The 13613-nt window shown below is 46.1% G+C and overlaps 1 protein-coding gene across 7 annotated transcripts in view; it reads left to right on the top strand.

The window, feature by feature from the left end:
* The first annotated feature begins 3707 nt into the window (after positions 1–3707).
* The window catches only part of LOC119210149 (rho guanine nucleotide exchange factor 9), a 41716-nt gene continuing 31810 nt past the window's right edge, over positions 3708–13613 (top strand). For 2 of the 7 annotated variants that reach the window (XM_037459857.2, XM_037459854.2), the window contains exons 1-5: positions 3709–3992; positions 5170–6848; positions 7848–8180; positions 8910–9036; positions 9153–9256. In XM_037459857.2, coding sequence (XP_037315754.2) covers positions 5241–6848; positions 7848–8180; positions 8910–9036; positions 9153–9256 — 2172 coding nt within the window. In that variant the 5' untranslated portion in view covers positions 3709–3992; positions 5170–5240. Of the gene's footprint in view, positions 3993–5169; positions 6849–7847; positions 8181–8909; positions 9037–9152; positions 9257–13613 lie in introns of those variants that run through there. The other 5 variants (XM_037459853.2, XM_037459856.2, XM_062560757.1 and 2 more) reach the window with 4 other exon arrangements.

Raw genomic sequence — 13613 nt, forward strand, 5'->3', positions numbered from 1 at the left:
AATGTGTTATTGCCTGCGTTAAAAACAGGGCTACCCAGGTCGCTTTTTCCACCGCCTAACGGGGGCAGAGAACACTGACCAGGGACAGGCAGGGGTTCAGAGGTCAATGTTCATCAAGGAGATAAAAAAAAGACACTATAATAGAACCCTCCTAACGGCGAGTCAGCGAGAGGAATGCTACTTTGCTATCAATCACACTGTTCATTATTTACTCTCTTTTCTTTGATTTCACACCGTTTACTCTGTTGCTGACACATTGTGATGAGATCACACATGACGATCCGCAATGTTTCTCGCTCTTCTTCCCTGTTAAATACTTCTCTGCTGCATACGATCCCTCCCTCCCTCAGGCACCCCGTCCCATGGGTTTCTTTCCCCAATCAGAAGCATTGCGAAGTGGGAGATGAACGGAAAAAGTTTTTTTTTTTTTATGCCGGGCTGCTTTTCTCTCGCTGCATGTTGACCCACAAACACAGCCAAGCACACAGAGACACAACTGGGATGATAAACATCTGCCTGATCACACTTTTGACTGCAGCATTTGTTCTTGAGAAAGCTACAAAGAGACCACGTCAGACTCCAGCACATGAATGCTCTTCATGTTGTAAATCCAGAGTGTTGATTCTGATTTGAATTCCTAAAAAATCTGCAGTTTCCTCCCTCGCTCTCAAACAGGAAGTAGAACGGCGGTTGTCTTCCGCTCGTCTTGTTTAATGGAACCCGCCTTCCTGTTATCAGATTCATCCTGATAATGGCAGAAAAGTCCCAAGCTGAAAGCCATGTCCCGTCCCTCTCTTTCCTCTCTCCCTCTCCGATGGCGGCTTTAGGTACGAGTCGCTTCCCATCACCGACAACTGTTGTCCCTTCACACACGTCAGCATTCCTGCTGGCCATGTGTGTGCCGTGTGAGATGTTACATGTGTGCGAGCGCCCAAACTGATTGATCATCCACAACGGATTGCAGTCAAGATCAAAGTGTCTGTTAAGGAGGGGTTCAACTGTGTGTGTGTGTGTGTGTGTGTGTGTGTGTGTGTGTGTGTGTGTGAGAGAGTGTGTTTTGGGGATAGTGCCATGTGCAGCTAGGCCAGGGAAGTATGCAGGTCAGAGCAGAGGGAATGTCAGGAATGTCAGTGTAATTCTAACCCTCTTCTTCCACTGGAGGCTACTATACCTGAGCATAATCACACCAGAGGTGGGGAGAAATGGTGTGTGTGTGTGTGTGTGTGTGTGTGTGTGCGTGTGTGTGTGTGTGTGTGTGGCAGTGTGCTGGTTCACGTTATCACACCAAAGCCTGGGTTGTCCTACTGTATATACGTAGTGTCGTCAGCATCTACTCATTTAAGATTATCCAGTGACATTGCAGCTACACAACACATTTCAGAGAGTTAATTTGACTCTGTGAGATTCAATTTTAACTCTAAGCTGGTGTTTATATTGTTATAAATCTGTTGAATACGTTATTTAGCTGATGCTTAACCCTAACCCTTATCAAAAGCAACTCATGTTGCATTTTACACATATATTTAGTTTACATTTTAGCCCAGGGAGCAAGTCAGTGTTAGGTGTATTGCTCAGGGACACTTTGACATGGAACATGGGTAGGCCAGGGTTCAAACCAACAACCCAAACGTTGTTCTTGGTGCACCCTCACCAATCCATGCGCCATATTACATGGAGTTAAGCCTGATACCAAGAACTGTGACAAAGTACAGTTACATTTCAATCCTATCAAAGAGTTCATTTAACTCTAAGTGTCGCAAATTAATTTGATCTTAACACTGGATAATGACTCCAGCTCTTTCGTACAATTGACTAGAGTTGAATCTTTTTGTGATTTCAACGCTGCACTTCAACACTTTTGCCCAACACCGGAAAATTAACTAATGAATTAAGGATTTTGCTGTGTTGGCAGCATTTTTGCCCGACCGTCCCCAAACACCTGCACTGCAAACAAAATGGGACCAAACCCATAACTGTTGTCACAAGAGTTACACCTCCTGAATCCAGTTCCCAGGCTTTTAGTAAGCCTTTCATTTGATATCACAACACCTCTGACACCCCCCCCCCCCCCCCCCAGCCCCCCCACCCGCCCCTGTCTGGCCCGGCTTTTCTACGCCAGGCTGTTTTCCCTCAACTGCTTTGACAAAGACTGGTGAAATAATTACAGCTGGGCCTAAATTCAGCGAGTGTTTGTCTCCACTAATCTCCACCGAAAGCCACCAGTTGGGGGCCGTGTCGTAGGAAGAGGAGGAAGAGGTCGATTGTTCCGAAAATGAGAGGCCAATGACATCATTTCAAAGAGACCTGCTGGTAGCGTTCAACACTCGCGGTAAATAGGCGTCAAAGTAAACCTCGCTGTATGTGAACAGCTCGCCAAACGTCAACAAAACTTATCATTTCAGAAAAGGGCCCATCTGGTGGGGAGTCTATAAATCTCCGATCTGTCTCCCTCCATTCATCACTCTCTTTTGCTTTCCGCTCTCATGCTTTCCTCACTCAAACATAATGCCGTTTGGGTGGATTTATTTTCCCGAAGATGAGGAGTTAGTCGGTTTTATGTCGACATAAGCCAGATTTGAGCTGAAACGCTTGGCCCGTTTGAGCCAGGATGTCTTTTGTGACGGGTTAAGGGACAACAGGAAGACGGCTTGGGGTTCTGAGGAAGTGAGTGAATAAGGGGGAGGGAGGGAATGGATGTGAACGAGAGCAACGCCACGGTAACACAAAACTATGAGGGAAAATGACAATAAGGAGAAATAGCAAAACATACATACATATGAAACCTTGTACCAAGGGAGTTACTTAAGTGGAGAGGTCATCTGGAGATGAGGTTTCTGTAATTCACAGCTGTGGATGAGTTACTGGGGAAGTGTAAGCATGTAAATCAACATGTTGCTACTACTACTATTACTACTAGCTCAAGTGCGCAAAAAGCCGCTCCAGGGAGAGGAAAGCGTCTCCGTGGGCAAGCAAGGGAAGCACGGACACAGAGATATTTACATACAGTCAGACAGACTTCCTGGCATTGTCAGCCTGAGCGCGTTGATGTCAGATCCACTCCTTCCTGTGCAGAAGGGAGAACGCCATGCGATGACAATGGGCTCAAAACAGGACAAAGAGGAAATGTTTAAATTTAGGCCCCTTCTTCCACCATCTCCTCTTTCCCGGTTATGGAGCTCTGGAGCTGTTTAGTTTTTTGCGAATTCCTTCGGTCCCCCCCCCTCTCCTGAGCTCCCTCTCCCCATTGTGCCTTTTTCAATAGAAGGGTTTTCACATTCAACCCAAATCCCAAAGGAGGATCAGCTGGTGCAGAGTTCAGTCAACCACTTGTTTTCACTGATCATCCTTTAAAGATGATCCATCCTTAATGATCTGTTAATTTAAAAAAAAGCATAAATATACACACATGCTGTAAAGGTTTTGGAGAATAGTTCAGGATAGAACTGAAGGATAAAAATGGGATTAAAGCACAGTACAAATCCTAATATACTGAAATGTAAGATATGACTAATGTACCAAACAACTAATTGGCTCCAAACTCACTATCATAATTAGCATGTCAGCGTGTAGTTGTGTGGATTTTGGGTGTGTAAGTGTGTGCGTGATGGGTGTGTACGTGTGTGTGTGTGTGCGTGCGTGTGCGGGAGTGTGTGTTCCTCTGTCTGAGTGAGTGCTTTATCACAAATCACACTGTCGGCGTCTGCAGGCGCTTGCAGTGCAAGAGTTCACCGGTCCGTCGCTAGCTCGGGGAGTTTCTCTCACTTTGGTGATAGCTGACGAAGTTTTCCCGCTAGAGACAAACTCCTCTCGGCCGAGAAGGAGGCGACATAACTCCGCCTGGGTGAAAGCTGAGCCCGTGAAGCGGACGCGGTGAGCCGGTGCGGAGTGTTTTATTCACGGACGGCGACGACGATGCCCGTTTAACCGGGAGGAAGTAACGTTAACGTTAGTTATCGGCTTTAACAGCTGATTTAAATGTACAACGTCACGTGGTGAGCTTTTCTTTTCTTTTTCTGCGGGTATTATCTGACGAAACAATTTTCTGTAGTTATTAATAAGTTTAACGTAGACTCGCGCGGACTCTCCGTTCGGCCAACAGTCAACTAACGTGAACGGTGAACAGAATTTACGAAACTATTTGACAAATGTGTAGTCCGCAAAAAAGAATTAGGCAACCTGTTGCTCGTTCAAACCAATGTCACTGACGCCGTATTCAAAAAGAGACCACTTCAAGACGCCATAAGAGCAAAGGTAAAAAGTGAACCTGTCAACGTTAGCTACGGGCTGTCAGTGTGAAATGCAAACCGAGTAGCTAACGTTAAGTTCGTCACCATACGTGTTCTGACAGGACGAAATAAGCCAACTAACGTTAGGTAGCTCATGCCATTTAATAATGGCAACGTATCACCGTACAGTTATCCGAATAACCCGATACGTATGGTCAAGTGTAGACACGGCACATCTCAGAATAGAGAACTTAAAGTATGCTGCTAGACTTTGCTCGTGAGCTGTGCTTTTTACATTCCCCGAACGAGTGACTGCTTTCCTTAAACACTGCCCGTACAAAGGCCTATTCACTAAACACTTTGGGACTTTCTTGCGAAAAGGCCCGCTTAAATGAAACACATCATTGGTGATGATCTCATTTTACAACAAAGGCGTGTGCTGGAGGCCCCAATCACACACACACACACATTAAAGGGATTATGAAACGGGGTAATTAACATGTAGTAGTGTGACACTTGCCGAGCATCATCCTCCTCAGAAGGAGCTTATCTGAGCTTTGATGATGATGTCACAGCTGGAGCGGGGTAAATAATCAGGCATCTCTTCCGTGAGGATTTCCATGACAACACAGCCTCCTGGTTTAAATTTTGGATTGCGGGACTGTGTCTACAATGCATGCTTTGGATATTGTGGAGTACATCGGGGGGCAGAGGGGATTGCGCTCGTCCGACAATCGACCTCCGAAGCTCTCATTCTGCATTTGTGTTTAAGTGGCACTACAAATATCTATTATTCTTGTTCTCGTTTGACCTCCTGCGTGGGAGGTGAGACTTAATGGCAACTCATTTGCATTCATGCCATACTTTGTTTGACAGAGGACGAAATACATAAATTTGATGTCAAACTCCTGAATTAATATAAGAAAATGTTTTGTTCCTCCAGTTGTTTGACCGCGGCCCGAGACATGACCATGTCCATTGGAGCTGATAGCTGACGCTGTATAATGAGAGAGGATGGAGCAGACAGACAACCCTGCCCCTGCGAGCAGCAACCCTAATGGGTTTGTCAACCGAGTGTTTAATGTTTCTCTGGATGTGGAGAATGAGACCAGCAGTGTTTATATTCAGCAGAATGGGCCAGTGCCTGCAGAGGGGCAGGGAGAGACACAAGCTGCCTCTCCTCCGACCCCTGTCAAGGAGAGACAGGAGGTCAACCGAAGGCCTCGTGCCACTGGGGGCATCTGGAGGATCTTGAACCGAAAGCGAGCTGGCTCCGAGCTGGAGCGCAGACCTCACTCCATGATCCTGCCCGGGGAGGCCTCCATCCCTAAACTCTCGTTTGCTGACAAAGTTCGCTCCTTCAAGAAGCTTAAATCCCCCTCTGTGTTTAGAGGGAAGACGGAGAAACTGTCCACTGCCAAGTTCAGCAGCTCCTTGGTGGACGAGGAATCTTTCTGCCGGGACCTCGGCACTCCTCAGCAGTCCAGCAGGAGCACACTCAGACACCGTGGCAAGAGGCACTCCTATGCTGGCCACACAGCCGACTTTGAGTGCTCGTTCGAAGACATCGACCTCGCTGCTTCCATCGACGGGCACCAGCCTGCTGAGGCGGGAGAGGCTGTGACTCAGAATGGTTGTAAACAGTCAGAAAGAATTTGCTACACTAAAAGAAGCCAGGGAAATTCAAACAACTGTAACAAAATGGCCGCGGGTTGCGATGAGCCCAGCGTTAAAGGTAGTCCGAACACCAACCACGGTAGAGGAAGGAGGCACAAAGACGTGTGGAGTTACCTGAGGCGGATTTCCATTTTGGGGAAGGCCAACCCGGTCTACTCTGAGAGGAGCTTTGACTATGAGCTTCCATCTTTTGACAAGACCATGGACTCAGATTATGGTTCTGTTGACTTTGAGAGTGTCAGAGACTTTCAGCCACCGCCCCCGAAACACTCTGACACCAAGGGGCACTTTGGTGGTCTGTTCAAGTTCTTCAACAGTGTAGCAGAGACAGCCCGAAAATGGCGGACAACGTCGCACTCTTTCTCTCCTCCTGAGGGAGAAAGGACACCGATGGGCTCCCCGCGGGTCCCACAGTCATCAGTGGGCAGCATCCACAGTGTGTCCCTGATACTCCACAGTGAAGGGCTCCCAAAATCCCAGGCTGTGCCATCAACACCAGAGAACGCTAAATCCTCACACTCAGGAAGCCTCGACAGCAATGCTCCAGCACCTGTGACTGGACGGCGATCCCCAAATGTGGTCCTGAAAGCCTTTAGGCCATGCCCAAGAGCTCAAGCTGTCGGTGTCCTTCAGAGTTCTGAGGGCACAGACAAACATGTAGACGGAGAGGCAAACCACAGGTCCACAGCCATAGTAGAGAATCATATCCCCCAATCGGGTCCAACCACCGAGGCTCAAAAAGAAGCAGGGGTTGAAAGTGATCCATTAAGCTGTCTCTGTCACGAGGAAAAGGTAGAGGGGCGGACAGGAAATGAGCAGGATTCCAGGGATGCTCCACCGTTCACCCACCAGATACAGGAAGTCAATGTCCAATCACAACAAGGTGATAAAGAGAGCACAACTAATAGCGTACCCACATCAGATTCCACAGAGGAAATATTCAAGGTATGTAAATTTAAATACAAAGTGAACAATGCTAATCAATACATGTATTTGTTAACAAAGTCAGAAGTGAGCATTGCTGAAAAGCATTTTCACGTGTACTGTGTCTCACATTCATGCCATAACACATTCCATTGCAGGCTTTATTCACATCATTAACATTGTAAAAGGCTTGCAACATGTAATACATGTAACTGTTTCAAACATTGTCATTCATTTGCTTTTCAAAACCACCAACAACAAACTAGACTGCAAATAGCACAAGAGCTGTTGCTCATTTCCCCCTGATAGAAGTTCCTAGGTGTGGTCCATTAACTGCCAGGGAGAAACACCAGCCTGTGAGGACATGAATTGGGCAGCCACTGCAGTTGACCTTTTGCACCATCTGTTGGAGAGAAGAGGAAACAGTCAGTAATCACAATGGTGCACAACACCAGATTAGTTTGTGGCCTCCCTGCTTAGCCAGCCTTGTGTGGCCTGCAAGAAAGACCCTGTTTCCCACTGCTGTGACTACAGCGTCCCCTGAGGTCGGTGACGTGAGGGCCTCATGGCGTCATCCTCCCTCCTCACTCCAGTGGAGGCATTAGTCATCCCCCTTCTAGTCACACCAACAAGTCAGGACACGTTAGCCCTAACTCCTGATGACAAAATGAGATGTGACATCTCAATACTCAGCACACTTTCATGTGGGTTTATTATGCAGGGGCCGGCGGGATTCTGGGTTTTGCGAAGGGTGTTAATGTGCAGGCCTACAATGGTTTAGCAGAAGTGACGGCACCAGAAAAACCCTCATGTTTTTCTTCTCTCACGTTTGAATGCCGTTCTGGGGATTTCCTGGCACTAGGCACTAATGCATAGCAATTAGCATAGTAGAATGTTTTGATATGAAATGAGGTATATTTTACTGAATCTATCGAGACGTTCCTCCCAATTCCCGACACAAGAAATGCAGTGTTGCACCTTTTCCTGGGCCAAATTGCTGAGTATCTGTGCCAATCACAGCTGTGCGAGCAGATTGCCAGCCAGACAGGCTGCGGCGTGAGACAGCCGGGCCCAGCCGGGCCCGACCCGAGCACAGAGAAGACCTCTGTGCCTCAGAGGCCCCTGCGCCCTCGCCCGGCTTCAGTCGCACTGGACCCGTGGAGGCCCAACCCAGACCGAGATCTCTACAGCCACTACAGCGAGGTCGGCTCTCTGTGCCGGCGGACACGCAGGCCGGCTCCCACCATGCAACACTCCCCAGGGCAGAGACGGATGGCCGCTCGCGCCAGGCCCTTCTCTGTCATAGAAACCAGTGCTACTAGGGGGATGCAGTCCACAGAGCTGCACCACGGTGTAAGATAACACAAAATATACATATAGAGATATAAATACACAATTATACTGTGTTAATGCATTTATGTGCGGTTAACATAAATGCATCATACCCTAAAGTAAAAAAAAGAAAGTTTGAGGGTATTAATTGATCAATATACCACAAGCCCAAATTAAACACAAACTACTTTGAAGGGCCGGCCTAGTACTAAGTCAGTATTTATACACCACTCGCTGTCAGTTGCAACCGTGCATGCATGCTCTGCCCCATTTTTAGAGGCCAGTGTTTCTGGATGCTGCTTTTTCCTCAGCTCATCTCCCCCTCTCCCTCGCTTTTTCTTTCCCTCTTTTTCTCTCTCACACACAAACACACACTCTTTCTCTTTCTCTCTGCCTTAGTCTCTCTTTTTGACGTCAATTTTCTGCCTCATCGCTCCCATAAGCTCTACCTCTCATTGCCCTAACTCAGAGTCATTTTCTTTTATCCTGTCAGACTGCCCCGGTTGGCATGATGTATAGTCTTTCATGGTTTGCTGCAGGGCATGCACACTGACCACTGCACCAGAATAGACTTCGTGGATGTGAAATACTTTAATTCGCTGCAAAAAAAGGTGGGGGGACAAGGCAGTAAGGAAGAAAAAAAAGTAACCTGAAGGGCAGGGGGATGTGTCAACTTTTGTGTGTGCAACTGTGTGTGTGGAAGTTACATCTGGAATATAGGCATTGCCCTAACCACTCAGTACCCTCTAGGCCTTGTCTCGGCCCCTTGGTGTGTCACCGTTGGAGCCCCCACTGAGGGCTTCTCTCCTACGGTGTCGCTCCCTGCCGCTGTCCCCGAGCACTCTCACTGCTGTGGCGCTGCTCCTACCTCAGTCAGGTACCCTCGCGCCTTTAAAAAAACAAAACCTTCCATCAATATGCAGGCTGTGGATTGATACGAGTTTGTGTAAATTGGTCATCTCTTTGCCTCGCCCCCCCCTCCTCCAACCTCAGACGCGGGTCAGTCGTCCTCAGTGCGCCTGCGGCCCGCAGGCTCTGGTAGCTGCAGGAGGAGGAGGCTGCTGAGACCCGGTTCGGAACCACTGCAGGTCAACGTTGTGAGTCCCACACACACACACGCACACCCCCTAATGAACACACACACGTGAATGGGTCAGTGACGAATAAGGTGTCTACAAATGAAATTACATGAAATAAATCCTAAATCTTAAATGCAATGTAAATGTTTTAGTCTGGAACGTGTGTTTAAACAAATCAAAGTGGTTACTTAACTTTTCAGAGGGTTTTTAAAATTGTTTCCTCTATTATTATTACTATTCTATTCTATAAATTATAATATATATATATATATCTATTTTTTATTATTTATCTCGCTCGGAGTGTCTGGAGTTCCTCACACAGGTTATTTATATAACAATTTAAGATAATTACGTTTTCTTGACCAGGTATTTATTTTGCAGTTGTATACAACAAAGATGTCGTATTCAACAGTCTCTTAGGCTTTCTCTTTAAAGCTCTTAACTCTCTCCCTTAGTGCAACCCATTCCAGTCATATTTGTTCTGGCCATTGAGCTTCTGATTAAAAACGTTCAACAATTCAGAGCCATTTCTTTATTTTAAAATTAGATCTAAAAGGACATAGTCCATAGTTCGAATATTTAAGAATTTCACTTGAGGTTTATAACAGACCACCTCAAGGCTCCACTCAGAAAGAATAGGGCTATTCTGAGGTAGCATTTCAAAATGAAAGCCCTTCAAAATCTCCTTTGTGAGCTATCTTCAAATTCCTTTTTACTTCTTGGAAACAATTCATGTAGGACTTCTGCCCCTCTAACACAGTTTTTCATCCATTTATACCAAGTCATCACTGTCACTTCAACCCGGTTGTTGTAATTTCTACCATGCTGGAGCAGCGTTTTGCCCTCAATACAATCATTGACATTTTCATAATAAAACAAGCACATGTGTCCTGTGTGACACATTTGGCTGTGTAACAGAGAAAGGACAATATCCCATTCAGTGTGGGTGAGACGGCCTGTGGGAGTTTTGCATTTCAGAAATAGAGACCAGTGAATGGTTTAACCACCACACACACCTCGGTGGTTTGCCTTAGTTTTTTTGTCCCTGTAACCCATCTACCTGGCACTAAGCAACTGAAGAAGTCAGCAACTCAGCCTTTTCTCTGGGTTGCTGTTTTCCTTGCAATCCTGATTGCAATCCAGATTTTTTTGCTGCGTTATTGTAATTGGTCAGACTCTTTTGGCGGCTTAACTTTTTATTGTGTTTATTTTATTACGCAACTTGTCCTTCTCTCTTTTGTTTTATTGCTTCCTTGGGTTGCTGTAGATCCAAACTGACAATATTCTCTCCATCTCTCCATATTTGGAAGGTTATGTTGAAATAAAACAACGTTTTAATATGGTTGTAAAGCTTGAAACAAAAAGTGTACCGCCCTATCTATTGGAGCGATATGCAGTATCCTGTTAGCTGCTCTGTACTTTACTTCAAAATAAGTTCCACATTCAATGTTGTACCACCCTGATAAAAAAAATGCTAATTGCCAAAAGGTTTTGGGGTTATTGTACAATTTTTCATTTTCAATCTTTTTAAAGGTTGTGCTACCTGACATTTTCTGGGTATGAGGGCTCAAAACATAAAATAATATATTATTTGAATCTACTTATAATCTAATGGAACTGTATAAGCTTTATAGAATTAGATTATGTATGTCATGAATTGGTTATATTAAAAGGAGAGAAAAGGACGCAAAATGCATGTCATGCCATTGCCCCCGATACAGATTAATCTACCTTTTAGTCTGCTTTTTGTCAGGCTTTTAAGGCCTTCAGAGTAATTTATAAAAATACACTGTACACTGGGTTTGTCCACTTGTCACGTTTATTAGCAGACGGAAATGAGACGATCGGATGTATCATTGAGCAGAAGTGGGAGAAAGCACCTCTCACCGATAATGGTAATATGGAGATGACAGAGCACTGGTCAATGTTTCATCACATGATTAGGGACACTGATCCGTGAAGATGGGTGGCCACATGGATTAACGTCATCCAGTACTCTTGGGCCATTACTCATCTTGAATAGGCCAGCCAACATATCAGATGTTTTTAAATCTTGACGAGGGCTCATGCAGACAACGTGGAGAGAGCAATGTGATTTAATTCGCTTTCACATAGAAAGTGTAAAGTGTCCATGTCAGCCGTGTAAAACAGTAGGTCGGAGTAATAGTGCTCCGGAAGGCAATCCCAGGCATTTAAGAATTGCTGCTTTGATGTGCAAGTGGCCTTGAGGGAGGGTTTGGGGGATGGGGTTGATTCGGCTGGATGGAGACGCAGAGGAGTTTCTCTGAAACATCCTGACGGGCTGGTGAACGTTTCTGGGACTGCGTCCAGCCTCTGCACCTACAGAACCGCGTATCACTATTCACATCGTTGTTTGATCGCACTACATCGAATCTCTGCTCTCAGTCCCACATGCAAGGTTTCATTCTGTGATTTGCTTTCTTTCATTGAGTAAAATGCGCCAAGCATGATGTTGCCCAGCAGTGTTTTTCCCCTTGATCGTATGATCAAATAAGGAGTGTATAATCTTACGTCAAGTCAGTGCGAAATACCCGCAGCATTTGTAGCACAATCAGAAGTCCATTTTCATGGAGGGTGCTGTCTACTCAACTGCTGAATACTGAGCCCAGGGCTATAAGCCTTGGCAGGTTCATGTGTTGAAATTGTGTTATTTTTCTTTAATGAGGCAATACCGCCGCATTTCGACTTTGATTACAACTTATTTTTCTTTCTTTTCTCTGGTCTAAATGGTGTTGGGGAGCCACTGCACGTTGTTGCCATGACACTCTGTGGCTGTTGTTCATCTCCTTGCTTCTATCTTTAGGCAGCCCTTTTAAGTGTGGGCTAAATAGAGAAAGTGTGTGGGTGAGAGAGAGAAAAAGGGGTGGGAGAGAAACAGAGCGGGGAAGAGAGATGCTCCCTTTTGTGTGTGCACTTTTGTGTCATGGCCCTCCCCTGGGGAAGGGAACGTGGACTCACAACACTGGAAATGTCTTGTGTGTGTGTGTGTGTGTGTGTGTGTGTGTGTGTGTGGGGAATGGCGAGGGGGAGTTCATTTCCCTCAAGTACTGGGCTTCATGACTGCGTCTTGAGCATGGAGGTAGCATGTATACTGTATATGCTGCATCAATATTTTACAATAACAATATGACATGTGACACGAATGGATGATGCTTCAACATCAAATCTGTGTGCCACTCTCTCGCTTCTGGTAAGTCAAGCATCGTTTACATGTATGGATCTCAGGGCAGGATCGGATCGGTTGTTTGTGATACAGATAGAGTGCAGTGTGTGTGTGTGTGTGTGTGTGTGTGTGTGTGTGTGTGTGCATTACAGCCATCCTGTCAGGATGGCTACCGGAGGCCGCAGGCAGAGAGAAAGCGTTCTCACTGCAGTGGATTAGCTGCTAATGCTGACGCCTCTCTTCTCCCTTTCATTTACATGGGTTTCTCCCCCCTAGTCACTGCCCTCTCGTCTCCTCTCTTGTAGCCTCCTCTCCTCCGACCTCCTCTCTCCTCTTTTCACAACAAACACATAGCAATGGCAGTCTTTGTTAGTCCACATGCAGGTGAGAGGACTGTTCCCTGTGTGTTACTAATGCTTGTCAGAGAGGGGACCCGTCCTATTAAGGTGCTTCACGCAAATTAAGAGTTTCAAGAGCAATGATGATCGTATGCTCATGGTATTAATATAATTGGTCTAACCCATGTCTGCCTGGTCATAATCATATTATGCAATGCTATCTATTTATTATGAACGCATGAGTCAGCAGGCAGTGGCTAGTAGGGGCAGGCAGTAGTGCAGTGTTGGAAAAAGTACAACAATTTCTGTACTCGCACTTTTTCTTTCATACGCCAGTGCTCAGCTGTTAATTCGACCACGCACACATACACACTCAATATCTGCCTCCCTCTGTCCAGAGCCTATGATACACCCTCTTCACTCTGACGCACACTTCACGTGCACTCCCAGTGTTTTCTGAATTCATCTGTCAGGGATTTCTGAGTCATGCATTGACGGCAGCGGCCAACGATATCTCGCTTAACCACACGGCGATTGTGCGGCATTTTGTTGTGCCCAGGGCTTTTATTTTTTAAAGTTGCTCCGGGAATAGATCTCCTACAAAAATAGCCACATGTGTGATGTACGGTCCGCTTTTTGAGCCACCTGCCTCCTTTATCAGTGTTCGCTCGACACGGCCCCCCCACCAACGTGCAGGCAGGTATCCGCTGTGACTTACTGTAGCCACCAGCTAATGTAGTTCTGCATAATGCATGGGGCTCTCACAAATGGAATCACCTCTTAATGTGAGCAGGTGGTTGTGTCAGAACATCTCTGGGTCTTACAAAAAAATAGGTTTCTGTCTAGGTGGTGT

The sequence above is a fragment of the Pungitius pungitius genome, chromosome 2, assembly GCF_949316345.1.
Source record: "Pungitius pungitius chromosome 2, fPunPun2.1, whole genome shotgun sequence".
In the NCBI taxonomy this organism is placed as follows: Eukaryota; Metazoa; Chordata; class Actinopteri; order Perciformes; family Gasterosteidae; genus Pungitius; species Pungitius pungitius.